The sequence below is a fragment of the Pteropus alecto genome, unplaced genomic scaffold, assembly GCF_000325575.1.
Source record: "Pteropus alecto unplaced genomic scaffold, ASM32557v1 scaffold53, whole genome shotgun sequence".
NCBI classification, from domain to species: domain Eukaryota; kingdom Metazoa; phylum Chordata; class Mammalia; order Chiroptera; family Pteropodidae; genus Pteropus; species Pteropus alecto.
Window position 1 is genome coordinate 1,588,035 of NW_006434366.1, and position 26,825 is coordinate 1,614,859.

At 58.9% G+C, this 26,825-nt stretch overlaps 2 protein-coding genes across 4 annotated transcripts; one reads left to right on the plus strand and one right to left on the minus strand.

Annotated features, from left to right (window-relative positions):
- Positions 1-6,643: 6,643 nt before the first annotated feature.
- CUNH3orf18 (chromosome unknown C3orf18 homolog) lies at positions 6,644-15,191 on the minus strand. Of its 3 annotated transcripts, none has more exons than XM_025044861.1 (6): positions 14,899-15,191; positions 14,007-14,080; positions 12,987-13,355; positions 10,136-10,161; positions 9,365-9,494; positions 6,644-8,082 (listed from the first exon to the last, which is right to left on the minus strand). In XM_025044861.1, the coding sequence occupies exons 3-6, from the start codon at positions 13,260-13,262 to the stop codon at positions 7,975-7,977; spliced, it is 540 nt and encodes a 179-aa protein (XP_024900629.1). In that variant the 5' UTR covers positions 13,263-13,355; positions 14,007-14,080; positions 14,899-15,191; the 3' UTR covers positions 6,644-7,974. The 3 variants fall into 3 exon arrangements, with proteins under 3 accessions (XP_024900629.1, XP_006909202.1, XP_024900630.1); XM_006909140.3 differs by having other exon boundaries at positions 6,644-8,235; XM_025044862.1 differs by having other exon boundaries at positions 7,964-8,082; positions 14,794-15,191.
- Positions 15,192-16,336: 1,145 nt separating this feature from the next.
- On the plus strand, positions 16,337-26,594 carry HEMK1 (HemK methyltransferase family member 1). Its single transcript, XM_025044850.1, is given in 13 exon segments — positions 16,337-16,988; positions 17,484-17,647; positions 17,776-18,099; positions 18,101-18,146; positions 18,430-18,521; positions 18,866-18,959; positions 23,049-23,183; positions 23,433-23,497; positions 23,757-23,806; positions 24,718-24,826; positions 25,658-25,753; positions 25,924-26,037; positions 26,192-26,594. Coding segments are annotated over 11 exon segments (1,029 nt in total). The 5' UTR covers positions 16,337-16,988; positions 17,484-17,647; positions 17,776-17,932; the 3' UTR covers positions 26,253-26,594.
- Positions 26,595-26,825: the final 231 nt, after the last annotated feature.

The following is a 26,825-nucleotide window of genomic DNA, read 5'->3' on the forward strand; positions in this document are numbered from 1 at the left end:
GCGGAGGCAAGAGCAGATGGCGTGGCCAGAATGGGAGGCAGCAGGCTGAGGGGCTGGGAGGCCGACTACAGGGTTCCAGACTTGCAGGCCTGTGAGTGGAGGCTGGAGGGGCCATGACAGCGGCGGCCAGTGGGTCATGGCTGGGAGCCCAGTTGGGGTGGCCGGACTAGGAGGCGCGGGGAAAGATGGCCAGGTGGTCTGTGTGGACATGCTTGTAAGACTTGGGGGGAGGGAGGCGACAGGCCTTGGGAGCTGCAGGCCGGGGGAAGGAAGTTGGCATCCCTGAGCTGGAAAGAGAATGAGGCGGGGCAAGGGGCCAGCACTTCCCCGGCAGCCCCTGGACCCCCTTGCATCCTGGGCCCTGAGCCTGTTGGTGGCTCTTGTATTAGGAGTGACTGGGGAAGCAGCCAAGCAGCCTCTGCCATAGCCAGTTCTCAGGAACCGTCGGGAGCCTGAGGGACCCCATTGTCCCCAGCAGGAAAACACTCAAGGTGGCAGCTGGGAGCCCTGTCAGCCCTCCGGCCCGAGCTCAGGTCCTGCCTGTGCTTCCTGCCGTCCCAGCTGCTCCCACTCGTCCCTCCCAGGCCAAGCCCCAGACTCTGGGCTATGTTTCCAGGAGGCCCCAGGTTAGGCCAAGTTTCGAGCAGGGAACTATCCCCAGGACCTGCCCCCACCTGGCAGTAAGGGACTTGGTGGGGCCACCTGCACTGCGGGGCAGAAGCAGCCTGATAACTCAGGCCGCTCAGGAGCGTTTGAGGGGCAAGACCCGAGGCTGAGCCAGGAGGTATGACCTGAACCGGGACCTGCAGCTCCTGTGTCCCCTGGGGCCGCTGGAAGGTTGAGCCTACATGCAATTCAGTCCCTCTCTGCACTGGGCCACCTGTGGATTCTCAGTGTGTTCTTCATTTAGCAAAATTGGCCTCGTGTTTCCTATGTGTCGGAAATGGTTCTAAGCCCTCTACGAATATGAACTCTTGGTCTTATCAAGTAGGGAGGACCTTTCCCCCTTTACAGACGAGGAAACTGAGGCGAGAGGTTCAAGGACTTGCCTGGGGTCGCATAGTGGCTGAGCTGGGGTTCAGACCGGCTCCCTCACGCAGCAAGAGGCACTCAGGTGAGTCCAGCTGTTCCAGGGTCCTTGGGCAGAGGTGGTCTGTGTGGACACGCCTGGCACTGGCACCACGGTGGATGGCAGACCTGACTCACCACTAGGCAGACCTCCTCTTGACAGTGGAAGGGGAAGGGGGCGGAGCTCTAGCACATGGCCACGCCTCCTCCTCGGAGCCAGTCGCAGGCTGCCCTGGATCACCCGCAGTCACGTTGCAAGAGCTATTTGTTGCCTGCTATCTGCCTGGTCGGAGATGATGTAAGGGGAGAAGGTGCGGCTCCTGCTCACCCCAGCCATACAGCTTGGCTGCTGCAGGCAGCAAACGCCCATCTCACGTGTTTGACTCAGGAGCTAAAAGGAGGGGGCTCTCGGTGACATACCCAGGAGCCCACCCAGAGCCCAGGACCAGAGCCAGACACACCATGAGAGATGGAGGGACCAACCAGACGCATTCAGAGCTTGGCCTAGGAGTCCCACAGAGCTGGGTTCAAATCCTGCGTGACCTAAGATAAGTCACTCGACTTTGCTGAACTCAGCTGCAGGTGGGACAGCTGATTGATCGCACGGGAGCTCAGTGGAGAGGAGCCCCGTGGTGGGGAGAAGAGAGACGCTCGTCATCCCTCAGCACGGCTCCCCGATGAGCACTGGGAGGAGCTAGAGTTTGAGGTAAAGATGCGACAGGCATTCACGGTGGGGGTCCCAGGGTAGGCACAGGTGGCGGCGAGGCGGTTCTGGGAAGGAGTGATCTGCAGACACTATGAGCTTGGGCCATGATCACCATGTCCCCCAGCCTCGCCCCTGCTCACCCTCCAGCCGGCTGAACCTGTCAGGGACAGGAGAAAGGTGTCTCTCCCTTGTCTGTGAAAGCCACCTGGTGAGGCTGAGCCACCCTCAGTACTTGGCACAGATCCCTCCTGTCCCCAAACACTCATCAGGGTTGATGCGTTGAATGGTGAGGCCTTAGGGTTCGGTCTTTATCCCCTGCTGGGGGAGGCTGCCTAGACCGCAGGGTGGGGCTCACAGCTTAGACTCCCTAAACCTGGGGGGGGATGGGGGCTCTCGGGTCCTGTCTGTGCTCTGGGAAGAACAATTCTCCATAATAAAAGTACAAGTAAGTGCATTCATTTACTAAAGGCTCACCACTTGCTTTTAATATATGAACGCACTAATTCCCACGAGGTTAAACCCCCTTATCAACTCTTCATTCAATGAACTGCCCTGAGCACCTGCTCCATTCAGGCTCCATTCAGAAAGCCCAGGCTACAGCCCTGACCCGGACCCAGTGCAGACCAATTACTGGCTGCGGGAAGCGAACAGCCCAGGTGCACCAGCCTCCCGGACTCCCGAAAAGAGCCTCAAGGCCAGATTTCACCCGGGCGCACCCCGCCACGCCACCACCACCTGGCCTCACACTCCGTAACCCGGGCCTGCACCGCCACCTGGTGGTCACATTGGAAAGGGCTCCGCTAAGGGCAATCGCGTCCGCTACCCCTCTCTCGTTTGAGGACGTCATCACTTGGGGGTGGGAACATGCCTCCTGGGTCCCTCTGGGGGGAGCGGAATAGGTGTGGTCTCTCAGGGGGGTCATTGGCAGCACCATTAGCCTGGGGATTTTCGCAGAGCAGTGTCTGACAGTCCCCTTCCTCCACCGGCACCAGCACGGCTGACAAGGGGGTCCCCAGTAGAGAAGCGTGGCTGTGGCACGTAGGGCTGGCCCAACGCAGTGCAGGCTCTCCATGCTTGTGGGGTCACCTGGTGACATCTCCACCGTTAGCGTCCTGGCTGTGAGGAAGCTCATCTCCTCATCCCTTACGACTTACCTCCTGCCCAGGCTGAAATGCCCTTGGTCACCTTGTGTCCAAATCCAGTGCAAGGCCTAGCACAATAAAAGCCTTGCCCTGCCCCAGTCGGGAGTGATGAATCCCCCTCCGAATTTTCCTGCCACCTCACCTGCTTCTCTTGTTGCTTCCGGATGGGTGGGTCTCTTCCGAGGCCATCCCCATCTGCGTGCTCCTCGGCTCGGCTCCGGAGTCTGGCGGAGGGCCTGATGTGGACGAGTTGGGGACGTTTGAAGAGAATGAATGAGCGGTAAGAGGAGGAGGCAGCTCTGTCTTCAGAGAACATTCTTTCCTTCTTCGGGAGTCTTGGATGTGAGCTCTGGGGTTAGCCCACCTCCTGTCAAATCTGGGTCCTGCCCTGTGCTTAGCAAACCTACTGCTCCGTGCCTCGGTTTCCTCATCAGTAACATGAGGGCACGAGTGGTGCCCAGGCTCTCGGGGTGCTGCGGGGTTAATGGGCTCCGATTCCGCCTGCAAGTGCCTCAGGGGAGGAGAGGGTCATGCACGCAGCTCAGTCCGAGCACCCACGGGGGTTTGCAGCAGGAAGCCTGCCCTCCTCCTTCACCCAGGGCTTCAGAGGGTCACCGTTCCAACCTATTAATGACACTGCTAAGTCCCTAAGTCTCTCCTAGTCTGGTGTTCTCAGCCTTTGCCCGGTAAAGGGCATCTCAGTACGCTCTGGCCAAGGCAGGGCCCCACACTCGCAATGCTTGACCTTTTGGCAATGGAGTGGGGTAGGGCAGGGGTTCTGCCTGCTGGTCTCTGACCTAGAGGGCTGGGACTAGGATGAGGCAAGTGAGGCACGCAGGGCACAAGTTTAAAGAGGCACTCACGCTCAGGTTGGTCAAGTGCAGCGTCAGCGCCTGAATGAGCAGCTCTTTATGCTTTGAACCCGTGATCCCCATTCACCTCGCCCTAGTCCTGGCCCTACCCTATAGGGACTTCCGTGTGAGGGCTGCTCTCCACACTACATGGAGGAGAGGCTGCGTGCCAGGAAGGGAGGCGAGGGTGGGGCCCCCAGGCAGGTGACCTGGCTGAGGGTGACCCCCGCAGGAAGGCATCCTGTAGTGCCTGTAGGTGCCAGCAGGTGGCAGCATGGGCAGGCATCGGAGGCTGGAGGAAGATTGGGGAGCCAAGTGTTTGGGATAGGCTCAGCATCCTCCTGTTTCCAGACTCCTTTCTGGAATGGTGCAGAAGAAGAGCCTGATGACCCGTCTCTTCTCTTTAAGATGGGTGACAGTATGCCCTTGCGAAGGGCAGTAGAGATAAAGTGAGATTGTGCCAATTGAGGGTAACTGTTACTAGGATCAGATTCTGGCCCTCGAGGCAGCCCAAGGCCCAATGCCAAGGCCCCTTCTGGTCGTTGTCCAGCCCTGGGTACCTGTGGGGAAGACTGGGCTGGCGCTCCCTGCTTGAGCTGGTCCACTGCATCTGGCACGTAGCATGAGCTCAATAATGTGTTGTCGCTATTGCTATTATTATTGGCATTATTATTACCCTGAGCCCCTTTATCATGTATTGCACCCCCAGGAAGTAAGCTGACTACCCCTCCTAATCCAGGCCGCCAGGCCCCCAGCAGAAGTGCACCAGGGCTGGTGGGTGGGGACGGCCAGGGCGAACACCTCCTCCTCTCCTGTTCCACCAGAGGCCAGAGGACGGGAGGCCCATCAGCTCCAAGGGCTAGGACATCTGTTGTGCCCTCTCTACATTCTCGCAGGCCAGACCTCAGGGGCAGCTGGGTGTAGGAGAAGCTGAGGGGACCAGCTGGGCCTCAGGCTGGTTGTCACTGGGAGACAGTGAAGATGCCCCAGCAGGTGGGCACATCCGCCCACATTGCCATCCAAGGAAGGCAGAAGCCAGTGGTGTGAGATGGGGGACTGGATGCTCCTTGACAGTGGCCTGTGGGGCTAGGGCAGCTCCTGGTGGGAGATGCTGGCACCCGGGGACTAACCCCCAGGGATACCGAAGGATGGCTGGAGATGTTTATATAAAGATACAGACATGTAGTGAGTGTGTGTTGTGTGTGTGATTACACACACAACACACACAACACACACACTCATTCTTTTTTCCTTTTTGATGTTTGTCTCCTCCCATCTTGAATGGAGATGCAGCGACTGGACAGCTTCACTGACAGGACCGTGTGCCGGGCCCATGGTGGGGTTTGGTGACGTTTCTGGAAGGAAATCATGTCAAGATCAGACTGCTCTACTGGAGTTTCTGGGCCGCCCCCACGAGAACGTTCCTTTGCATTCCGAAGGCATCCCTTGTGTCTGCCTGCAGCCAGGCAACGAGATTATTGTATTCACTGTGGCTCGAAGGTGACACTTCACTTTATTAAACAAGGTGGCCTCTTCTAATGGCAGCCATCCATGTCCACTGATACTACCCACTGCGAACGCCAGAGCCATAGCTTCGGCCCCGAAGCCCTGGTGGCTGTTCACGAGGACGGGTTTCACTTACTGGTGTGTGTGTGTGTGTGTGTGTGTGTTGGGCAGGCAGCATTTCCCAAGAGGCTCCCTTCAAGGGTCAATTTCAGGAGCAGTAATGGGAGGCAGGTGGCTCTATCTCACTCCATCTGCCTGGCTGAGGGCAGAGAGAAGAGTCCTGATCATCCCACCAGGCCCAAGGTCACACAGAGGACATGTCAACCAGAACCTTTCGCTCCTGTCATATTTATTGATCCCGCACTGTATGGAAGCCCTGGGAGCTTGTGGGGAACTTGGTTTTCCTCCAGGCCTGGGGAAGAGCTAGAAAACAGAAGGTGGGTGAAAGAGAAGAGGAGGTGACCGTGAGGGGACAAGCTGCCCTGTGTCCATCAGCTAGCCAGACCCGTCCACCGGGAAAGGGGCATGGAGCAGGCAGTGGGGGACAATGAGCACGGGGGGTCCTCCTGGGGCCCCTATCCCCAGGCCTGGTCCTTGGGTGGCAGCCTCACTCTTCAGGCCCTGTTTTCCGAGGGTCCCCAGACATGGGGTCTTCTGCAGCTCCCATATTCTTGGGCAGAGGAGCTACCCAAAAGGGTGGGAGTGCCTAGCCCACCCACCCCTCTCCTCTCAGCCCCTGAATCCTTCTGCCCATCTGCTGAGGGTTGCCACTGACAGGCCCAGCTGTCTAACCCCGCTGTGGGTGGCCCACAGGGTGCTTGGGATCCTCCTCCTTACTCAAGCCCGTCCTGCAGCCCCTACCTCCAGCCCAGGCCTTCCCCATGGAACTGGGGGGCTCACCCTCTCCTCATTTCCCTTACATCAGCCTGAAGGCTCAGCTCTCTAGGGGAGGGTCTGGGTCATTTAGAGCAGGACTTTCAGTGCTAAAGTTGGGACAGTCCTGAGAAAACCAGGAAGGCTGGTCACCCTTTTTGTGTTTCAGACCCAGCTCCCATGTGTCCTGAGGGGCCACACCTCCTCTGGCCCTTGGGGCTCAAGCGCCCTCCCTTCTCTGGTCCATAGCTCCTGTTCACTTGGCCTCTCCACCCCAGAGGATGGCAGGCTCTGTGACTGCATTGCACAGTTGACGTGAGGTCCCAGAGCAGCTTCGAACTCAGGGCCAGAGGCATTTCGTCAGATGCATCAAGGAAAACCAACTGGGCTGCTTGCTACCCATCGGCTGGGATCCGAGCGACTATCCCCAGGTCCCCAACAGCCCCTCACCCATTCCCCGGAGTTTCACACCCCAAGTATCACAGGCTCACGCTCTCTTCGTGTAAACATCTTAATAACGTCTTTAATGCTCTCACATGGAGATGCTGTGAATTAAATTACAGCTTCTGTGCATCCTAAATTACTCACAGCCCTCCAGTGGTTCAAGTGATAACGTATTTATAGCAACTAGAGGAGGGAATACATCCAGCATCTTCCCCATGTGGTCCACCCAGGCCCTCGCATCCTGACACGTGGTATTTGCCCAGCCGAGTTGTACATGCTGTGCCCACGTCCCCTCCAACCAGCGGAGGACAGTGATGATGACAAGGCTGGGCATGGGGGACAAGCTTCTGTGCGTGCTCGTGTATGCTGCATACCCAGCGCAGAAAACGTGCCCAGCTCTTGGGGTCTGGCTTGGCCCTATGCCTTGCCCACAGGCCCCAGACCGGTAGAATTCCTGAGGGACACGGGGCAGGTGGACAATGAGTGGGTGGGAGATGCAATCAAAAAACAGACTAGGTTTCTTGGGTCTGTTTCCCAAGGGGTGATCCCCATCCCGTTTCAGGCAGTCAGTTTCTCTCATGAGCCCCCAGCCCATGACCACGGCCCTTGGACCCCCAGCGCCCCCAGCCCTAGGTCTCCAGTACACAGCAAGACAGGGGACCGTTCGCAGGAGCGGCTCCCCGGCTTTCAGACCCAGTGACGAAACGCGGTGGGAACCGGCGCCCTCGCCCTCTAGCTCCCTCTCCCTTCATCCCTGCACGCTGAAGGCAGAGAAGGTGGCCCCCGCCACGCCACGCTCCTCCACACACCCCGGGGTCGCGACTGGAGAACGGAGCCAGTGCAGGGGTCTGCCTCCCGCCCCCCGTGCTGGGATGGGCACGTCCCCACGGGTCATGTTTATGCACCATGCCCAAGGCCGTTCAGCGGGTCTGGGCATGCACGGCATCTGTCCCCCCACTTCCACACCTGCCCCACTACTTCCCTGTCCCTTCAGCTCCTGTCCTAGCTCGGGCCAACCAACAGCGGGCTGCCGGGAAGGGGCGGCTGGGAGACCTCATCCGCGCTGCGATATGGCCCTACTTTGGGTACGAGCGGCCCTCCTCCCGGCATCCTCGCCCGCTGGGCAGTACAGCGCCACACCCGGGTGTCACCACGCCCTGTCCTCCAGACCTGGCTGGTTACCTCTCCACCCCAGAGGCTCCGGATCGCAAAGACAGGTCTCTCCCTGACAGAGGGGCTACCTGCCCCTCGCTCCTCCCCACCCGCCCGCGCCTTCCTTACTTCCTGCGCCTCCCGGGAGGGGTCTGGGCGGGACATGAGGGAGCCCGCAGTGGCTCCCGACTTTCCTGACAGGAGGGACGCTCTCCACGCTGGGGCTCTTACATCAGGGGACATCGGTGGCCAGATGTCCAGCCGGGCCAGGGGCCTCTCTAGGGCCTGGAGAGTCAGTAGGTGGGTCCTCAGAACAGCTGGGTCCTCGGCAGCGCAGGTCCTGAGAGAAGGCAGCTCTGAGGGCATGGAGGCAGTTGTCTTCCTCAGATGCCCAGGCCCGTCCCTGGGCCACTTACGCGTGGATGGCACTGGCCACGTCAGTGAACACCAGCCGGCTGGGCCTCTGCAGCGGGCCCTGAGAGGGGACAGTGGTCTGCAGGGAGAGAGCCATGGGCATCGGGGACTTTGGCCACGGCCGTGCACTCTCTGGCCCAGTCACCTCTGCCCTCACTGTCGGGTGCCTGCCTGCACTTGGCATCAGCTGCGCCTTCTGCCTAGATATAGCTCTCCCTGCGAGCTCGGCCTGGAAACTGGACCTGGCTCAGACGACCCCTCCCCCACAGCGACCTCAGCCTGCCCTGGCAGCACGTACCCCGCAGGCCCAGGGGCTGGATTAATTACGCAGGCACCAGCCTCTCAGCAGAGCAGGGCTCACAGGGGCTGGCACAGGGAGGTGCACAGGAAACTACTGGTGATTGGTCAGTAGTCATGTGGACTGGGGGGACTACCCCGAGTGGGGAACATGTCCTAATCTAGGTGACACAGGACTGGTGGAAAAACCAGGGTGTCTCTGTATTCCCAGCCTGGACTTTTCCTGAGTCCATTCTCCTAATTCTGCCTCTGTTGGGGCCAGATGCCCCAGCAACCTTTGGGGTCAAGGGAAGGATGGGTGCAAAGGGGCTTCAGGGGGAGACCGGGCCTCCTCATGGTGCTCTGGCCCTTGGGGACTCGGGGGACTGGTGGCAAGAGGCCAGGCAGCCAAAGGCTCTGGCAAGATGACCACACAAGTACCTGACCCTTTGGACATAGGAGGCGAGTGTGCCTGGATCCCCACATGCCCGGGGTCCGTCGGTTACTAGGAACCCATCGGTCTACTCAGAGGTGACAGTGCCTCAAGTGACCCCAACCACAAGCCACTCAGGACCAGGGACCCTCAGGGAGCAGAGGAAGCCAGGGGCTCAGCTCCCAACAGTTCCCCCAGCAGCCCTCTCTTTTCTCCGTCAGTACGTGAAGCACGGAGCAAGAACTCGGGTTTCCCCTTGCAGATGAGAAGCTGGGGCTCGGAGAGGCCAGTGGGTGCCAGGGCTGACCTGGCCTGGCCTGGCCTTTCACGGTGAGTCTGTGGGTGGCCACAGAGCAATTCTACCCATTTCTAAACAAACCTGACAAAACCCATATACCCGACAGCTGCCGCCTGCCCACGTGGCAGGTGCTGGAAAGCTGCCTGAGGAAGGAGAGTCACGAGCAGGCTGCGGGCTGGGGGCCGCGCGGCCCGTGCTCACCTTGCCCTGTAGCGCTTGCACGGAGGCGGCGGCCCTCCCGTGCTCCAGCAGCTCCTGCTCCAGTTCGTCGTGCTCCTCCGTGGGGTCGAAGCTGTACATGGGCATGAGCTGGTGGCGAAGCTTCTCCAGCCTGCGGGTGGGGTCAGAGGCTGCTGGGGGGCAGGGCCGGCCCTTCCCCTCCCACCAGCCCCTTGGGCGCTTGGGGACTGACCAGCTGAGCCACAGCACTCACCCACGTTTAGGGCCCTAAGATTTTTCCCTCGGGATGAAGTGAAAACCATTTCTGTACCTATCGTACCAGCTCTACCTCTCAGATGGGGAGCCTGAGAGGGACAGTTACCCATTCCTGGGCCCAGCTGGGGCCATGGACCACAGAGCTGTCATCTGTGGGGTCCACGGGGGCTGCCTAGGCCAGGGCCTTGTGTTATCCACAGACTCTGGGTGGCTGGAATGAGGGGAGGGGGTCAGTGGCAGTTAGCCAAGGGCAGCGGGGCAAGGGTGGCTGGGCAGCTGGGCGGAGGTAATGCCGACCTCCTCCCCTCCCCAGGTCATGCCTGCCTGCCCTGCCTGTGACATTCTGGGGGTGGGGTGCTCAACCCTCCTTGAGAGAAAGTGGCCACCCCCTACCCTGAGTAGGCAAAGGAAGCCCTGACTCACTGGTCAGGGAGAGGGGTGCGGATCTGGGGGGCTCTCCTTTCCCACCCACATCCCCGGGAGCTCAGCCCAGCACTGCCCATGGGCTGGAGTTTTGGGTGGCAGCTGGGGAGTTACCTCTTCTTCTTCCTGATGTATAAAACCTGCAAGAGAAGGACCAGTGTCAAATGGCCAGGGACGGAGGCCCTCAGCAGTCCCTCGGGACAGGAGACACACTGAGGCTGATGGATGTCAAACTGTGGGGCCTCGTGTCCTTAGGGAGCCCATCCTGGGGATGCCCACATCCAGATTCATGCCTCCCTTTGAGGTTTATTATATGCTGACAGTGCCTGCCCTCCAGGAGCCCAGTCTGGGAAGATCACAGTCAGGCCTGGCCTGGGGGCCGGTGGGCCCCACCTTTGCTCTACTGACTGCGGCTCCAGGCACTCGGCGCCTGCCTGGCACTCCTCGGGCTGAAGGGGAGGGGCAGACTTCAGCACACCCCCCCCCCCTTTCAACTTTTGCCTAAAGACATGAATGGGCAAAAAGAACGGGAGACAGGCAGTGGCTCTAGGCAAAGCTCTGGGCTGGGCTCCTGGGGTTTCCAAGGGAGGCTGGTGGCCCTCAGTGGATAGGGGCTGGGAGGAGGGCCTGAGCCCCTGGACATCAGCCCAGAACAAACTCCAGTATTCCAATGCTGGAGGAACCAAGGAAGGCCCCCGGGCCCTAACCCCCACTGTGAAGACTCGAAGGTAGAGAGAGGCCTTGGCAGCCTGGGAGAACACCCAAGACCCAAGAGCTCTGGGCTGGAGCAGGAAGTCCTGGTCCGAGCACTGAGAGGAGGGAGGAAGACAGTGACCACTGGGCAGTGACTCCAAGGACCTCTGCCACCATCTTGCTCTTCCCTAGACGGGCAGTGTCTGACTACCAGAAGCACGATTTTACGCCTGGGGGAGAGCCACGTCCCTGGAGTCTGCCCCAAACCCTCTGTGGCTCTCACACTCTTTGTGGCCTATTTATAGCTTGAATCTGATTTGGTTTCCAGGCTGGCCCAGAGCTCCTCCTGCTGCTCGCTCCTGGGGGACCCCACAGGCCTAAAAAAACCTGAGTTGTCCCCTGTTCCCTCATCCCCTCCAGGGGTCACATGTGGGTGGTGCCCCTTGCTCTCTGGTGGGTGGGACGGAACAGGAGGTTCGAGCGCCTGGCTCAGCCCCTGTTCACCCTGAACCAGCAGCTCCAGCCCTGCCCCAAACCCTCCTCCTGGCCCTGTGGCCCTGTGACACCAAGGGTCTTCAAGAGAGGCCAGAACCTTTATCTCCATGCCTTTTCCCTGCTGCTCCCTCCAAAATATTTCCTTTCCAAATCTTCCACACCCCTCACTGTCCAGCTGCAGCCTCACTTCCTCCAGGAAGCCCTCCCCCATTGCTTCATCAGTGTGACATACAGCCTGGCACTGATTTGATCCTCCTTTTACCCAGCATGCCCAGCTCAGGGCTGGCATGAGGGGAGAGGAAGCAGCACTCAGGGAACATCTCTGGACCTGTCCCCTGGTGCCCAGGAGCTTTGTCTGCTCTCTACTGTCCCATCACCCCCTACCTCTCTGCTTGTGGCAAGAAGGCTAACTACTGTGGGCCTCTGAATGTTCCTCCAGAACAAGGCGTAAGGGAATCCTCCCAAGCTCCTGGGATGAAATCTTTCATGGAGTGTTACAAGGGCAGGTTACTGGCCCTGCTTGGCCCCTGGGGTTAGGGTGCCTTGGTCTGTTTAACTACCACAGGGGTGCCAAGCGAAAGTGCTGGCATTCTGCCTCGCCCTCCCCAGGAGACTGCTCAGGCCCCGGCCTCGCTCTGTGTTGCATCCTGGCCCTGCGTGCTGGCCAACAGTTGTTCCCTGGCAGCAATCCGGAGCCTGCGGGACCCATATGGCAACTCCGGTTAAACAGCAGCTCCAGCCAGGCCGCGGAGGGACCACCTAGAGCCCTGTTTGTCAGAGAGACGTGCTCCTGAGCCTCAGGCCAGCCATTAGAGCCTGAGAGGGGCAGTGGGCAGAATGCCACCATTGCCAGGCCTTTTGAGGGAACGCAGGTACCCCCTTACCCTTCTTGGTCTCAGCCTGCACAATCTCTAGTGGCACGTCAGTGACATTCTGAGTTTCCACGTATCATCCTAGAGGAAGAGCCCATATCTTCAGGGGCAGGTACCAGATCTGGAAGCATTCTAACCATCATCATCAGGGCACTGCAGCCCTCACCCTGGCACACCTCTGTCCTGATGTCTGCCCAGCTCTGCCCTTCTTGTGACGTGGGGGCCAGGCTTCCACCTTGAGGTCTCTAATGTTGCCTCCTTGGTTGGCTCTGACCACCCAACCTAGAAAGTCCCCCTGTCCAATTCCTCAACCCAGTCTCGCTGGGCTTCCCTTGGCACCCTTGGTTTTATCTGTCTCCTACTCCCCATAAGAACCCAGGGCAGGAACTTGTCTCTCTGGTCCCTGGGGTCCTGAAGGCTTGATCCAGGGCAGGTGGCCAATAAATCATTGCCAAGTAAACGAATGAATAGAGACTGCCAGTGGTGTGCCATGCCCAGAGCACCCCACTCGGACTCCGCAGCCCAGATCGGTCCCGGTCACCTCTGGCCTCTACTCCTACTGCACCCCAACGCTCACCTGCCTCACTGTTTTGCTTGCTGCTCACAGAAACTCCTGCCTGCCTCCGAACTTTTGCCCACCAGGAACCTCCACCTGGAGCACCTCCCCAACTCAACTCCTATGTGGCCTTTATGGCCCAGCTCAAAATGCCATGTATTTATTCCTCAGAAACTTCTCTGGTTCTTCCACGCCTCTCTGGTCTCTGGGTCCCAGTGGGCAAATCCCTGGGAGAAGGGGAGGATTGCATTATCATTGCCTTTGATTAGATCATCTAAAATCTAAACACTGACCACCTTCTTGCAACCGAGGGCCATGTGGGCCAGCCCCAGCCTGACCCAGTTCTCACCATGGCCACAGCCAGGCCAATCACCGTGATGATCCCAAAGGACAGAAGCATTGTGCCCACACCGGCTGTGCCACCACCCATGTCAGGGATTCGGGTGTCATTAAAGCTGGTGGCTTCTGGGCTGAGGGTGGTGGTCTCAGAGGCTGGCCCATCCGTGGCAGATTCCAGGTTAGGCTCAGAGGTGGGTGGGCAGCTGCTGACCCAGCCCCTAGCAGACGGAATCCTGGAGTTCATGCTGACGCTGGGAGACTGCTTGTGGTCAGTCAACCTGCCCATGCACTTCTGACATCAGGAGTGTCCCAGCTTGTGGCCCTGCTGCCTGTGCAGGTGGCCACCTCCTTGGATAAGGGTGAGATGCCTCCCTGGGAGCTGGAAAGGAAAGAATAAAAAACATGAGGCTAAGAATGGGACTTGGCGGTGAGATGAAGCCCCTCTAAGCTCTAAAGGCACTGGAGAAATAAAAGTTGGAGGGCAAAGAGCAAGTTCAGGGGACATCAGGACATGTGCTCTATATAACTGACGTTCTTATGGAGATTTAGAAACGGGAAAATGAAGCCCTGCCCCTCTCTGTGGGTAAGATGACCACCGTGATCATACTTGGAAGATATGAAAGGTAGTGGAGAGCTCAGAAAGAAAGTCTCTCCCCTGAGTAATTCCCTATCCCCCTTCCCTCCTCCCCATGCTGCCCACCCCCTCGCTTTCTGCGCCCACAGCCTTCACCTCCTGCTTGGAGAGAAAACTGCTGTCACTTTTTCCTTTTCTGGAGGGAAATACTAGCCCAAGAATCAGACAGGCCTGTCTTTGAATTCCAGCTCAGTCACTTAACTGAAGGACCCTAGGCAAGTCGTGCCACCTCCCTGTGTCTCAGTTTTCCTGAGTTTAAGTTGGGGATATTACGAACACCTCCCACACAGGGTCAGAGAGTCACGGCAGTGTCAGAATGGACCAGTCCCTAGGAAAGACTTAGCTCTGCACAATCCCTGACCACAGTAAGCACCCAGTAAGATCTCCCCCACTCACCTCAGGAAAGGGGAGCCACAGAAGCCCCTGGACACAGCGCACTCGGAGCAGGGGCGGGGACAGGTATGGCAAGTCTAGAAGACGGGAAGAAGAGAGAGGTTAAAGTCAGGTCCTCCGGCAGGGCTTCTCTGCAGGCTCTTGGGGTCACTGGATGCCCTATAGGGGAGCTAGCAGCTGCCAGGGACAAGGAGAAAAACAAGGGGAGCATATCTTCAGAGGGAGAGACGAAGCTTTCACGCTTTCACGCTGAGGTGCCTTCTCCCATTTCCTCCTCCCTTGGGAGCAGAGGGTGGGAGTGTTACCCAGCCCACGGTGTGGCTTAGGCCTTCCCAGGCCAGAGGGCCCTGATAAGACAGGGTGGGAAGGGGTCTCAGCCAAGCTGCTGGGCAGGCCTAGGTAGAGGAGGGACACACAGTTGCACACATATCTCCCTGTGCGGGGTGCCTCCTTGTGCAGGAGCATGGGTATGTGAGAGGTGTGCCGGCTGCCCAGGAAGGGGCAAGGCTGGCAGATGGACATGGGATGGGAGGGGCTCATCACTCTGCCTTCTCTCTCTCGTGAGGCTGGGCAGGTCGGGAGTCCCAGGCTTTCTTGGCCCTGCCACTGACCCCAGGAGTGACCTTGGGCCAGATCCTTAACTCTTGCTCTGGGGCTCTGTTTACTCCTGTGTCCAAAGGAGAGAAAAGGCCCTTCTCATCACTGTCCAGGACTGCCTCAGGGTCCAAAGGGCAAGAGAAGGAAACCGGGTGAAAGGGGTGGGCGCCACGACCTCCAAGAACCCGCATACCGTTCTCTGCCGGGTTCCTCAGGCCCCCCTGCCTCAATCCCCACGCTTGCCTCCACGACTCTGATTCTTCCATTCTTGTAAAGAAGCGGCGACCTCAGCACTTACTTAATCCTCTTTGGGGCGCCAAGCTCAGCCGGAGAGGCTAGCGGTGGTGGCGACCGACAGGAGGCCGGGGCAGTGGGAGAGAACCCCCAGGCCCGGAGTGGGGAATAGCGGGTCCGCCTCGAGGTCCGCCCTCCTTGTACGCTCCCAGCCGCGCGCTGCGCCAGCTCCGCTACACTGGCCGCAGCCGCGAGCGCGGGTTCTGCCAGCCTGGCGGGGATGAGCAGGGTCGGGACCCACCGCGGGGGTGGGGCCGAGGCGAGCAGCCTCGCGGGCTCGTGACGCTCCAGCGCGTCTCCTCCCTGCTGGTTCCGCGCCCCCGGGCCCCGATTGGCTGTCAGGCCCAGAGCCCGCCCGGCATTGGTCTGCTTGCCTGTCGCTCGGATCTGGCTCCGCCCCCAGCGGGAGCCGAGTGATATTTTCCGAGACCACCCCTCACTCCCGGTGACCTCTGCCGGAGTCCCCCGGGCACCGTGGGTGGCCTGACCCTTTATGGGCCAAAACTCGGGCCCAGAGTAGCCTGGGCTCTACGTCCGCCAAGAGAGACTCGCGCTCCCATAGCGCAGACGGACACGGGAGGATTGATGAGAGCACTGGACCGAGTCCTTGGGCCTGCGTTGAACTCTGGCTCGACCTTTTACTGGCTCTGTGACCTAGAGCAAGATACTTCCCCTCCTTGGGTCTCGGCTTCCTGCTCGGATGGGCTCTGGTGTGAGGGCTTTTGATAAACGACACCCACCTGGGGCTAGAAATGGAGCATATTCAGAGTAGTTGGGAGAGGGATGGTATTTTTGCAGTGGGATTATTGGGCACCCCGACCCAGGCAAGCCTACACATAACCCTCACAATAGCCTCCATCCAGGGTGCCACCAGCTCAGAGGGGCCCTCACATACCTTCTAATCCTCAGATTTTCAAAGGGGTTTATGGGGATCCCCGAAGTAGCTTGTTACAGATACTGATCGCTGTGGCTCCATGGGTCTGGGACGGAGCCCGGGAAATTGCGTGTTTAATAGTAGTCTGGTGAACAGTGGACTAGTTTACAATAGATTCTGGTGGGGGAGGGGGGTGTTGGCAGGCCACACTTTGCGGACACTGCCATGAATTTTATAGGAGGAATTGAGGCCCACGGAAGGCCCAGCACTTGGACAAAGCCTCACGACGAGTTGGCAACGGAGTTAGGATTCAAACTCTGGTCTCCTACGTCCGGTTTCGAGCTCCCTGTTCCAAACCCTAAAGCAGGAGCGAGACCGTCAAGAGCCGTCTTAGGGTCCGGTCGCTAGCTGGCGTCCCCGCCGCGGTTCGCACCATTCCTTTACCCTGGTCCTGGACTCTGGGTCCCGCCCCCCAAATTGGTACCCCAACGCTGAGACCCACCCACGTGCAGCTCTACCCGCCCATAAGCTCTGCTAGACCACGCCCCTACACTTCGGCTGGTGACACGCCTCCTTTCCTGCTGGCTACACGTGGCCCCGGCCGGGTACCCAAGCGCCAACTTGGAGTAGTCACTGCGGGCTGGAGCCATGACCTTCAAGAAGATTGGCCGGTCTGGGCCCCCAAGGAGTAACCCCACACAGTCATGCACTTTCTTAAGAGTGGACCTGCGGACGTAGTGGGCGAGGCGTTCACAGTTTTCCCAGCAGCAACCCAGTGGCTCTAGGAACCTTGGAGCTGGGCGACGGGATCCGCCCGAGCCCTTTCTCAGCTGCGCCGACCCCGGAAGCAAGGCATCGGAGGGAGCTCACCGTGGGCCACGCACGTCCGGGAGCCGATCCCCGGGCCTTTTCTCCAGGTCGGCGGGCAGGTCTGGTACCCCCTCCCGCGACAGGTATGCGCTAGAGGTGGGGATCGAGATGGGCTCCCCTGGATTGTATCACCTTCGAAGACCCCACACCCCCCAATTCACCATGGTACATATGAAGAAATAGGCTTGGGGTGAGGCGACCTCGCCTGGATCATTAACGTTGCTGTGCTGGATTGAGAGGGAAGCTGCGTCCCTGACTTAAGGCCTGAGCTCCTCCTGGGGCAGCGCCTTCTCTGGAGTCTGGAGGACCTAGCTTTGTCTTGCCTAGGACAGTTACAAGGAAGACTTTGGGTAAGTCACTCGCTGCCTCGCAGCCTCCTTTTCCTCCCTGCTTGTATCGGAAGATGTGGCACCTAGCAGATGTTCAATAAGCACTTGTTTGGACCTTGGTCTATGTGAAAGGAAAGGGGGCCACTGATTTTAAACTTTCGGTTAAACTTGTTGGTGATAACAATTATAAAATTAACAAAAATTGTTAATTCTTTAGCTGACAGTTTATGCTGACATTTAGGATTATGGATCTGATGGCGGGGCATGGCATTTCAGCATCCAAATCAGTGACAGTATGAGCAAAATATCAAAAGCAAACCCCCCCAAGCCAAGGCAGCCGCCTCTCCCTTGTAACATTAGTTAATAGCATATAACTCTGAGTCCCTTTTGTCTGTTGAGCTGGCTCCCGGACCCTTGACGTTCATTGACTAACGCACTGCTCATCATGAAGTCGGTATTATTTTCCCCATTTTATGGTCAGGGAAACTGAAACTCAGAAATAATGACTTTTCCAAGGTCACACACTCTGGGTCAAACAGATCTGTCCAGCCTCCCAAGCCTGAGCCCTGACCCACCAACAGCCCATTTTATCAGCAGGGACTGATGACCTATGGGTTCAGCCCACTTCAGCCAGAAACGTGAAGAAAACATCACTGGCCAAGACCAGAAGAATCAAACAGGTGGGTCGGCATCTAAAATGGAGTCAGGGAGATGACAGAGCAAGAGCGTGCCCTCGCTCAGGCAGCAGGCAGGTCAGAGGGGAATGTATCACATAAGACTCAGCTGCTCTTCTGGTTCTGTCTGTCAGGGTGGCAGCACATCTGAGGACCAGAGCCACTTTAAGGAGCTAGAACCTGTGACCTCTCCATCTCCGCTAAGCTGGGGCCAGTGACTTTCCTCTACAGCTGACATCACAAAGAAGACTTGGGGACCTGGGAGTGCTCAGAGGAGCCTTCCCCTGAGACATGAAACTTTGGGGTGGAATGCTGCGGGCCTTTCTATCTGGCCCCGGGAGGAGGGGAGGCACTTGGGGCCAGGCCTTCAGCTCATGGCAACCGCATCTGCCTCCAGCTGGCTCGTTGAAGGCCACAGAGCTGGTCAGTCACTGGACGGCAGTTTTCGAGAAGAGGGGAAAAAAATCCAGAGAGTATTGTGGCTCATGTCCTTGGAGCCAAAACAGTTAAGTGCAATTTTGTCAAGAGGGCAGAAAGGTGGGAGGGAGGACCTTGGGAAAAAGACTTCTGGGTTTTTCTCCCCACTTAGAGTACTGGGATTTTTCTCAAGGAATGCCTCAGGCAGGTACTTATTCATCCAACAAACTATTACACTGTGTGCCAGGCGTTAGGGGTTCAGGGATGATCAAGGTGGCCAGTGTTGGGGCCACAGGCATTATTCACATAAGAAACCTGGATCAGGGCCTCTGGGTCAGGGAAGCCAGCTGCTCACATTCTCTGTGGGACAGTTTCAGAGCCTGAAGCCAGTACTTTGGACCCAGCCCCTGACCCCTTGGCAGCTACAGTGCATCCAGGAGCTGAGTAGCCAGCGACTGCAAAGGTGAGCCTCCATGGAACAGACCCGAGGGCTCTGTATGAGGAGCAGGGGTCCTGCTTCCCCCAGCTCCACCAAATTTATGGTCAGGGAGGAGGAAAGTGTACAAGGACTAGGGAGGTTTTGGGATGAGAGAATGATGGGTGTGTGTGTGTGTGTGTGTGTGTGTGTGTGTGTGAAGATAATAATAGGAAGAAGGGAGAGAGGGAAGGCCTTGGATAGGAGTCCCAGGGCACAGGAGATGTGACCCTACCTTATACTTCTGGCCACAAGTGTTATCCCTCAACCCAGGCATAGTCCTCTTGGTCTAGGCTCTGGCACTGATAGTCACCTAGCTACCCCCTCTGCAGGATGCCTGTGCAGTATATCCTTGGTGAATGGGACTTTCAAGGGCTCAGTCTGAAGATGGCACAGCCAGTGTTCATCCCGCGGCCAGAAACAGAGGTAGGTATGCCGCCAGGACAGAGCAAGGTGGGAATGCTCCAGACTTCCTCTAGGGGGCGCTCGTGCCCCATTGCTGCTCTTCTTAGAGGCAGTGTCCTCCTAAACTGGTGTCTCCTGGCTGGCTGGATAGGTGGGGCCAAGAGGACAGAGGTCTCCAGCTGGCCTTGACTGTCCTCATATTCAAAGCCACCTCCCCAGTCCCTAGAGCTGGCAGTGGCTCAGGGTGCCCCATCTGGTGCTGCCCACCAAGTGCTTAGCCTTTTTTCATTTCCCTAGGAGTTGTCCCTTCGATCCTTGGCCTACCTAACCCATGGGAAGCAAATGCTCACCTCCTCAGGAGGCAGGCAAAGTGGAGGGGGCTCCAGCTGGATGTCTAGAGGCCCGGTGCAGCTGTGTGACCTCAAGCAGGTCACTGCCCCCTCTGGGCCTGGATGATGAGAGGTTGGGCCTCCAGGCTAGGGAATTTGTAACTTGGTGGTCCTTTTAAATCTACTATCTGGTCAGGTCATCACCTCTGTCCCTCTAATTACTAAGATTGGGGAATGCGTGGCCTCAGCATGCTGTCCTCACTGATTGAGGCACCCTGACCCTGGAAGATGCTTTCTGTGGCTCTTCTTAGAATTCTCTTTGAATTTGTAGGTGGCAGAGCTGGGAGCCAGAGCAGAGCAGGCAGATGGGTCTGAATGAGGCCAGTGGGCAAGCCAGAGGGCACCAGGTTCTGAGAAGGGGTTCTTCTAGCAAGACGCCCAGACACACAGACATTCCTGGGAAAGGTCAGGCTTTGTCTGCCAGCCTTAGCCAGGGACCCAGGGCCCCTTCTCACTTTCCTAGCCTCTCTCTGCCAGTCCAGAAATCCTCACTCCGCTTATCCCCACACCATACGGTGAGAAACCAGGTCCTCGCCTCTCTGCCCAGGGTCAGGGCAGGCGCAGTAGTAAATTTGAGACCTTGCTGAAGTCACAGGGCTGCCAAGGGGAGGCAGGGGGTGGGGAGCATGGAGTCACCACTTGGACACCCTGACTCACGTCAAGGTCCTGTATGTCACATAGGGCTGTCTCATCTAGGGTAGGCTGACCTGGGAAGGAGCTCTGAGACCCAGAGTAGGATGTAGCCTGCCATGTGCAGGCTTTGCCAAGAGTCAGGACATGGAAGCTACCATGATGACCTTTGAGTCCTCTTACAGTTGACCTGGCACCAGCCATGTGTTCCAGGGTTCTGAGTGTAGACTTCAGGCTCCCATGTGCCGCCCCCCTCCCACCCCTTCCTGGCTGGGTCTGGGCCAGGAGAGCAGCTCTGCTGCAGGGTGGCGGGGGGAGGAGGGATGGGGGAGGCTGTGGTTGGGAGGCCAGGTCGTTACCTCACTGTGCAGACATTTCTCAGAACTTGCCAGGTTTGCCCTTACATGAAGCCGCTTTGGGGGGTGCCTTACCAAGAACTCGAGAGGACGTGGCCTGTGGCAGGGAGTGGGGAGAATGGGTGCAGGGGAGGGAGTGTGCTGCTTATGTTCTCTCCATCCACTGAAGGGTGGTTTCTGATAATGGGTGCCGAAGTCCGAACCGCACAGTTGCAGGCATGTGGACTGAGGAGTCGGGTTTTCCCTGGGGGCGGGGAGGGAGCCTAGTCCCGCCTGCAGTGGGCACATGGGAGCCATCCCCCTCAGCCTGGTGGATGAGGCTCTGGGGGCTGTGGGAGGCTCAGTGCCTTGTCTGTGATTGGCTTGAGGGAGGCAATGCCACTGCCCCACCAGGGACATTGTCCTAATAGAGAGTGCTCATGGCACTCAGGCCCTGCCGAGGCCTTGGGCCTACCCCCTGAGGGTGTGTAGAGTCCTGCGGAGGCAGTGGCTCCAGGCAGAGCCAAGGGCTCGTCCCTTGATTACCTGGAAAAGGTGCTGGAGGTGGGGGGGGCTGCGACCAGCTCGGCTTTCACCTCCCCCAAGGAGCCACCAGGTTAGCGTTGAGGGAGGCCCTTCACTGAGTGAGGAGGAGAGAGTTTCTGGACTTCTTGGGGGTGATCTCCACCCCTTCCCCCACCGCAGCCCCTCAGGTTGTCGCATAGCCGAGATGATCCTCCCATGCTCTGGAGTGTAAGGCCACGGGGCACGTGTGGCGGTGTGGCCCAGTCTCTCAGCTTCACACCCTGCCCAGGGTGGCCGTTCACGTATGTGGTGTGTATCTCTGAGGTTGGGGGTGTCTGTGAGGTGGTTGGCTAGTGTGGTCGGCTGAGGGGTCATTCTTCAGCCAGGGTGGGTCTGACGGTGGCCAGGAAACCAAGAGAAGCTCACACCCCCGACAAGTCTCAGCCATCCTGCTAGCCACTCGGTACATGGCCTCACCACTGAGACCGCAGGCTCTTCTCCACAGCCCTAGACTGCTCGCTCTGTGCCAGTCCCAGAGCTGTGGGCCCAGCTTGCTGCCAGCACTCCCAGTCTCCGGCAGTGCTCGGTGCAGGGCCGGTGGGAGCGAGCAAGGGCAGCCCTCTCCAGCTGCAGCCAGGCTGGCTCCTCCATAGGCAGCAGCTTGGAACAGGAGAGGTTCTGGGCAAGTTCTGCCTGCTTTGGACTTTCTATCCTGGGGACAGGTGAGCTTTGCTCCTAGTGTTGGGGTGCCTGGCAGGGTGACATGCTTATTGGGACTCAACCCTGGGGAGCTTATGTGGAAAGTGGGTCTGAGTGATCTGGAGCCCTCTGCTCCGTTGGGGCCTGACTGTTGACATTGGGGGGAGGTGGGGGACACCTGGAGTCTGAGACGCATAGAGTAGCTTCGCACAGCCACTGAGAGGTTGCCCGGCACTTGGGAAGTGGCCAAGAGGCCCCTCTAGGCCAAGCCCTGTCCATGTGGGACATACCGCGATACATTACATCCCTGGTCTTCCTGCCATGGAGCCTGCATCTGGTGGGAGGGGTCCCTGTCCTAGACCCTAGACCCCCGGTGAGGAACACCATGGTTGAGAGAGCCTAGAGGGGTGTCGAGGAAGTCTCTTGCAGAAGGCGGACCTTCCAGATGAAGGAAGCCCACCTGCCAACCCTTCCCCCCCATTCCGTGAGCCAGCCAGACCTGGGCCCTAGGAGTCCTGAGCCTCTAGAGGAGTCTTTCCTGCCCTCATTCAAACAGATGCCTTTGAGAAGGAGCCATCGCCCTTTCTCTGCTCTGTGCCTGGCCACTCGGGCCCCCGACTTTACTGTTGGTTAGAAACTCTTGGCCACTGGGCAGCAGCGGCCCTTCGTGCTTGCCTCCGCCCTGTGCTGGCTTTCATGCACAGTCCCTGCAAGGGGCAGATGGCTGGGTGAGATTCAAAACCCTGTTGTGTCCAAAGTGACAGTGTCCACAGGTGTCCCCCTGCTGCCAAGGTGGGTACAGTGCAGTCAGGCACCTCCCAGCCCACTGACCCCATGCTCTATGTATGCCACAGCCCCCTTCAGATATGGGCTCGGGCAGGACCATGTTGTCCCCTCCGAGCCTCACCTCCCACAGAGGGAATTCTTTATCCCTTTGGCCTAGGAGCCTCCTGGGGGCCTCCTAAGCTCAGCTCTGTTTGGAAGCTGGGGACACTCCAGCCCCTGATAATTAGCCACCATGAGCTGCAGGCCAGGCTCCAGGTGGGGCCTTGACTCCTGGGCCTGAGTGTCCTCATGGCCAGTCGTGAGGCCCCATCAGATTACTACAGGGAAAGCTCTGCACGTAGGGCCAGGCACAGAGGGTGTGGCCTGGGACCAGCGGGCACAGTTCTTAGAATTGCAGTGAGCACAAAACAGGAGGATCTGTGACGGGCTTAGCTGGACACTTATGTACCGTGTGCACGAACCACGTACCCAAGTACCACACGCTTCATGAACGGGGTTCTGTTTACTCCCCACCGCACCCTGACGAGGTGGGTTGTGTTCAACAGTGCTCTAGTTTACAGGTGGGGAAACAGGTGTGGAGAGGCAGAGTGACCTGCCCATGGCCCCGGCAGAGAGGAAGTTCAGTCTGGCTTTAGCCACCCCGACTTCTGCATCCACACAGGGGCTAACTATGCTCGTGTCTCTGTGCCAAGACCCCTAGGGGCCAGGTTGGCACCAACTCTGATCCAGATCCTTCTGCCTTGCAGGAACTGGTTGAATGGGTACTGGAGGAGGTGGCCCAGAGGCCCCGTGTGATAGGAACCCAAGGCGGACCCCTCATCCTGGAGGTGGGCTGTGGCTCGGGCGCCATCTCCCTCAGCCTGCTGAGCCACCTCCCCCAGGTGAGCTGCCTGGGCATCCTCTCCCCAGTCCTGGGCTGGTGCTCACTGTCCCTGCCCGACCCGTCTCTGCTGGAGGCACCGTGGTCACAGCCTTTGACTCTCATCCCCTTTTGTCTGGCCAAAGAGAGGGGAAAGCTGTGGATATTTCCCTCCTCTTCTGGCAGGGGGTTGGAGGACAGCCCTGGTCCCTAGGCCTGGCTTCTCTCAGCACCCTGTCTTTCATGTACCCATCATTTGTTCTTGGGACAGAGCCAAGTCATTGCTGTGGATAAGGAAGAAGCCGCCATCTGCCTGACCCATGAGAATGCTCAGAGGTAGGTGGGCTGGGGGAACAGAGGGTCAGGGTAGGGGGAACTGGACTCAGACCTGATCCTTGCTTCTATCCAGGTATCAAAGCCACCGATGTCCACCCCCAAGGATGGGGAGGCACTGGGGGCAGCCTGGCGTGGCTCCCACAGGGTTAGAATGGGCGGTGGGCACAGGGGCCTTGTGGTCCATGGAAGGTTTATCCCCAGTGCCTGCAGCATGGTGGACTCTGCCCCCCACACTCACCTTACCTTCCCACCTCTCCAGGCTTCGGCTGCAGGACAGGATTCGGATCATCCCCCTCGATGTGACCTCAGGTACCTTCCACTGTGGTAGGGATCCTGGGGGCAGTTGCTGCTGGGCGGGTGAGGCACTCTGCAGAGCTGGAGGGAGGGCTTTCCGACATTTATTCACGCACATGCACACGCACACGCACACGCACAGGGCTATCTCAGACCAATTCTTGCTGAGGACAGGCAAGTCCCTCTTGCCTCCTGGGCTTACCTGACCCACGGTAGGACCGGGCACAGAGTCTTTCTTATCTTCTGACTCTCTCATAACTCATGAGTTATCTCGGGCTTGCTTGTTGTCAAGAGATAAACAGAAGCTCAATAGACTGCATTTAGGACCAAAATACTTGAATGCACCTTTGTCCCCGCCTGGCTCAGGCACGGCACTGCTCGGTCGCAGCCTTTACAGAGTGTCCTTTGGGTTCTGGCTCTAGTTCTGTCTCTATCGCATAAATGCAGGACCCTTGAGCCTCATGTGCCCCCTCCATGGAATGTGATGTACCGGGTATAGCACCTGGCACAGGGTGGGACCTGTAAACAAAGCCACCGGGAATGGACTGAGGCCAGGGCTGCCATCCATAGTCAGTCCGTGTCGGCTGTGAGGCAGTGTGACAAGGCCTGTGGGGCTGCAGGAGGCAGAGGCTGTTGCTTTGCCCAGGCAGTCAGAGGCCAAAGGTGGCACTTGAGCTGAATCTTGCTTATCGAGGAGGTTTTTGACAGGAAGAGGGGAGGGCAAGGACATTCTAGGTGAAAAGCTACACACTCCCTGCCAGACTGCTGGCTGGGGACCCTGGGCACTGGTCTGCACATCTGGCTTATCTGGTCCAGAGACAGGCCCAAGGTATGGCTTGGGAAGAGGGACCACCCAAGGGACGTGGTGGTGGGTGGAGCCGCCTCCCTTTACTTCTCGTTCTCTGCTGTGTTCCCTTCGACCACAGAGGGGAGCTGGGCGCACCTTCTGTCCTGGGGCCCCGTGGACCTGGTCGTCAGCAACCCTCCGTATGTCTTCAGCCAGGACATGGAGCAGCTGGCCCCTGAGATCCGCAGGTGCGGGGTTAGGTGGGACAGGGAGGCCAGGCCGGAGAGGCCTAGTGGGATGGGTTTGCCCTGGAGGGCCACACCCTCCCGAGGGATGGGGAGTGTGGGAAGAGGGCCGAAAGGGCTGTGCTGCTGAAGGAGATGCTCACTCTAGAGCCCACGCGCTGAGGGCTCAGCTGCTGCCTTCCCATGGAAGACCACCGGACCTTTCTGCACCTCGGTTTTCTGCCCGTGAAAGGGGAGGGCTGGATCTTTGCAGGGCTTTGGGGGTACTCAGCGACGACGAAAATGCCAGACAGAGTGCAGCATGCATAGAAGGTGCTCAGATGGGTGTCATTTTACGGAAGACTGAGGCCCAGAGAGGGAAGGTGCCTCGTCCAAGGTCGTGTGGGGGCTTCGCAGGGAAGCTGGGATTAAGACACCCTACTCCAGGCTTTGCACTGAGCCATCTGCTCTCAGATGGGCTGAGACCCAGGGGTAGCCAGGAGCCCCCAGATGAGGCAGTGGTAGTGTGGGTCAAGGTGCTGGCTCCCTCCCTCCCAGCTCCCCAGGGTGGTCGGGGCCAGCTCTAGGCCTCCCCAGACCAAGAGGAGAAACAGCCTCATCGTGGGGAGACAGTCTTGCCGTGGGGGCCGTCAGTCGGGGGGTTCACGGAGTACACGCGGCACGGCTGGTGTGGGCCACCTGCGGTCATTCAGGGCCCCTCCTCTGGGTCTTCGCGTTCCTCTCAGCCTGGAGTATAAGTTCCCTGGGGTGCCTTCCATGGAAGCCCCGCTCAGCTCTCTCACTTTGCAGACACCCCCCGTCTCAGGCTCTCACCTCCCACTGCTTCCCCTGCAGCTACGAAGACCCCGCAGCCCTGGACGGCGGGGAGGAGGGCATGGACGTCATCGCACACATCCTGGCCCTGGCGCCTCGGCTCCTGAAGGACTCTGGGTAAGGGTGGGCGGGTGTCCTGCTTCTATCCTCAGCAGCCGCCTCCCCTCCCAGTGTGTCCTGGGCATGCCCTGGCCGTCATTCTGCCCCGACCCCTCCCAGCCCCGGCAGCCCCAGAGTGCAGGTCCCAGCTCTGCCCGGTTGAGGTGACCCATGTCTCCCCCATGTAGAAGCGTCTTCTTAGAAGTAGACCCAAGACACCCAGAGCTCGTCGGCAGCTGGCTTCAGAGCCGGCCGGACCTGTCCCTCAATCTTGTGGCTGTGCGCAAGGACTTCTGTGGGAGGTAAGACTCTCCCCTCCCCGCAGCCCCCGCAGCTGGGCTGGCCCTCCACTTCGGGCCATCACCGCTCCAGCTGTGGGGAGAATGTTCTATTCCCACTTTCTGCTTATTCTCCGGGGCCCAGGCAGTGACAGGCACCTTGTCCCCGTCTCCTTAGGCCCCGGTTCCTTCACATTCGGAGGTCTGAGGCACAGCATGGCTGCCATGCAGACACCTGACCAGGGCCCCAGCTGCCAGAGTGCCTGGCTGACACTTCTTCCTGGAACGCTCCTTGGAGGGAGGTGGATGATGCTGTCCAGAACCCCAGTTGCTTGTGGCATTTTCCGTGGCTCTGGGATTCCCCGTGATCTACATTCATAGGTGATTTGGGGCAGAAGCAAGGGCAAGGCTGTCCTTCCTGGGCAGCGAAGAGCAGTCCGGCTCAGGATCTGAGCAGACCCAGATTCCCAGGCTGGTTCCGTCACATGAGTGTGGCCAAGGCAGGTCGCTCAGGGTCTGTGGGTGGAACTGCCCTGGAGACGTTGGGCGATGTGGCCAATAAAGTGTTGAAAGACCGACAAGTGGTGGCCTAATGTCTTATCACCGTGATTTGTGGGTCCCCCAGCCCCTCGACCCCAGGCAGCGTTGGGGTAAGAGCTTCCTTCTGCCCCGGCAGCGTGGCCTGGGAGAGCCGTGCGGAAGGCGCACGGGGCTGCTCCTGGCCTAGGCGCGCTTGCTCCGAGGGTTGGCCTTGCCCTCCACTGCCCTGGGTGTGCTCCGCACCCCTCCCTGGCAAGGTCTAGGTGCCGAGC

Coding starts and splice junctions, on each gene's coding strand:
- CUNH3orf18 (XM_025044861.1), bottom strand. CDS start 13,262: ATGGGCAGGTTGACTGACCACAAGCAGTCTCCCAGCGTCAGCATGAAC. Junction 9,495..10,135: donor TACATCAGGAAGAAGAAGAG/GTAACTCCCCAG, acceptor CCCCACCCGCAG/GCTGGAGAAGCTTCGCCACC. Junction 8,083..9,364: donor TGCAAGCGCTACAGGGCAAG/GTGAGCACGGGC, acceptor GCCTTCTCTCAG/GACCTGCGCTGCCGAGGACC.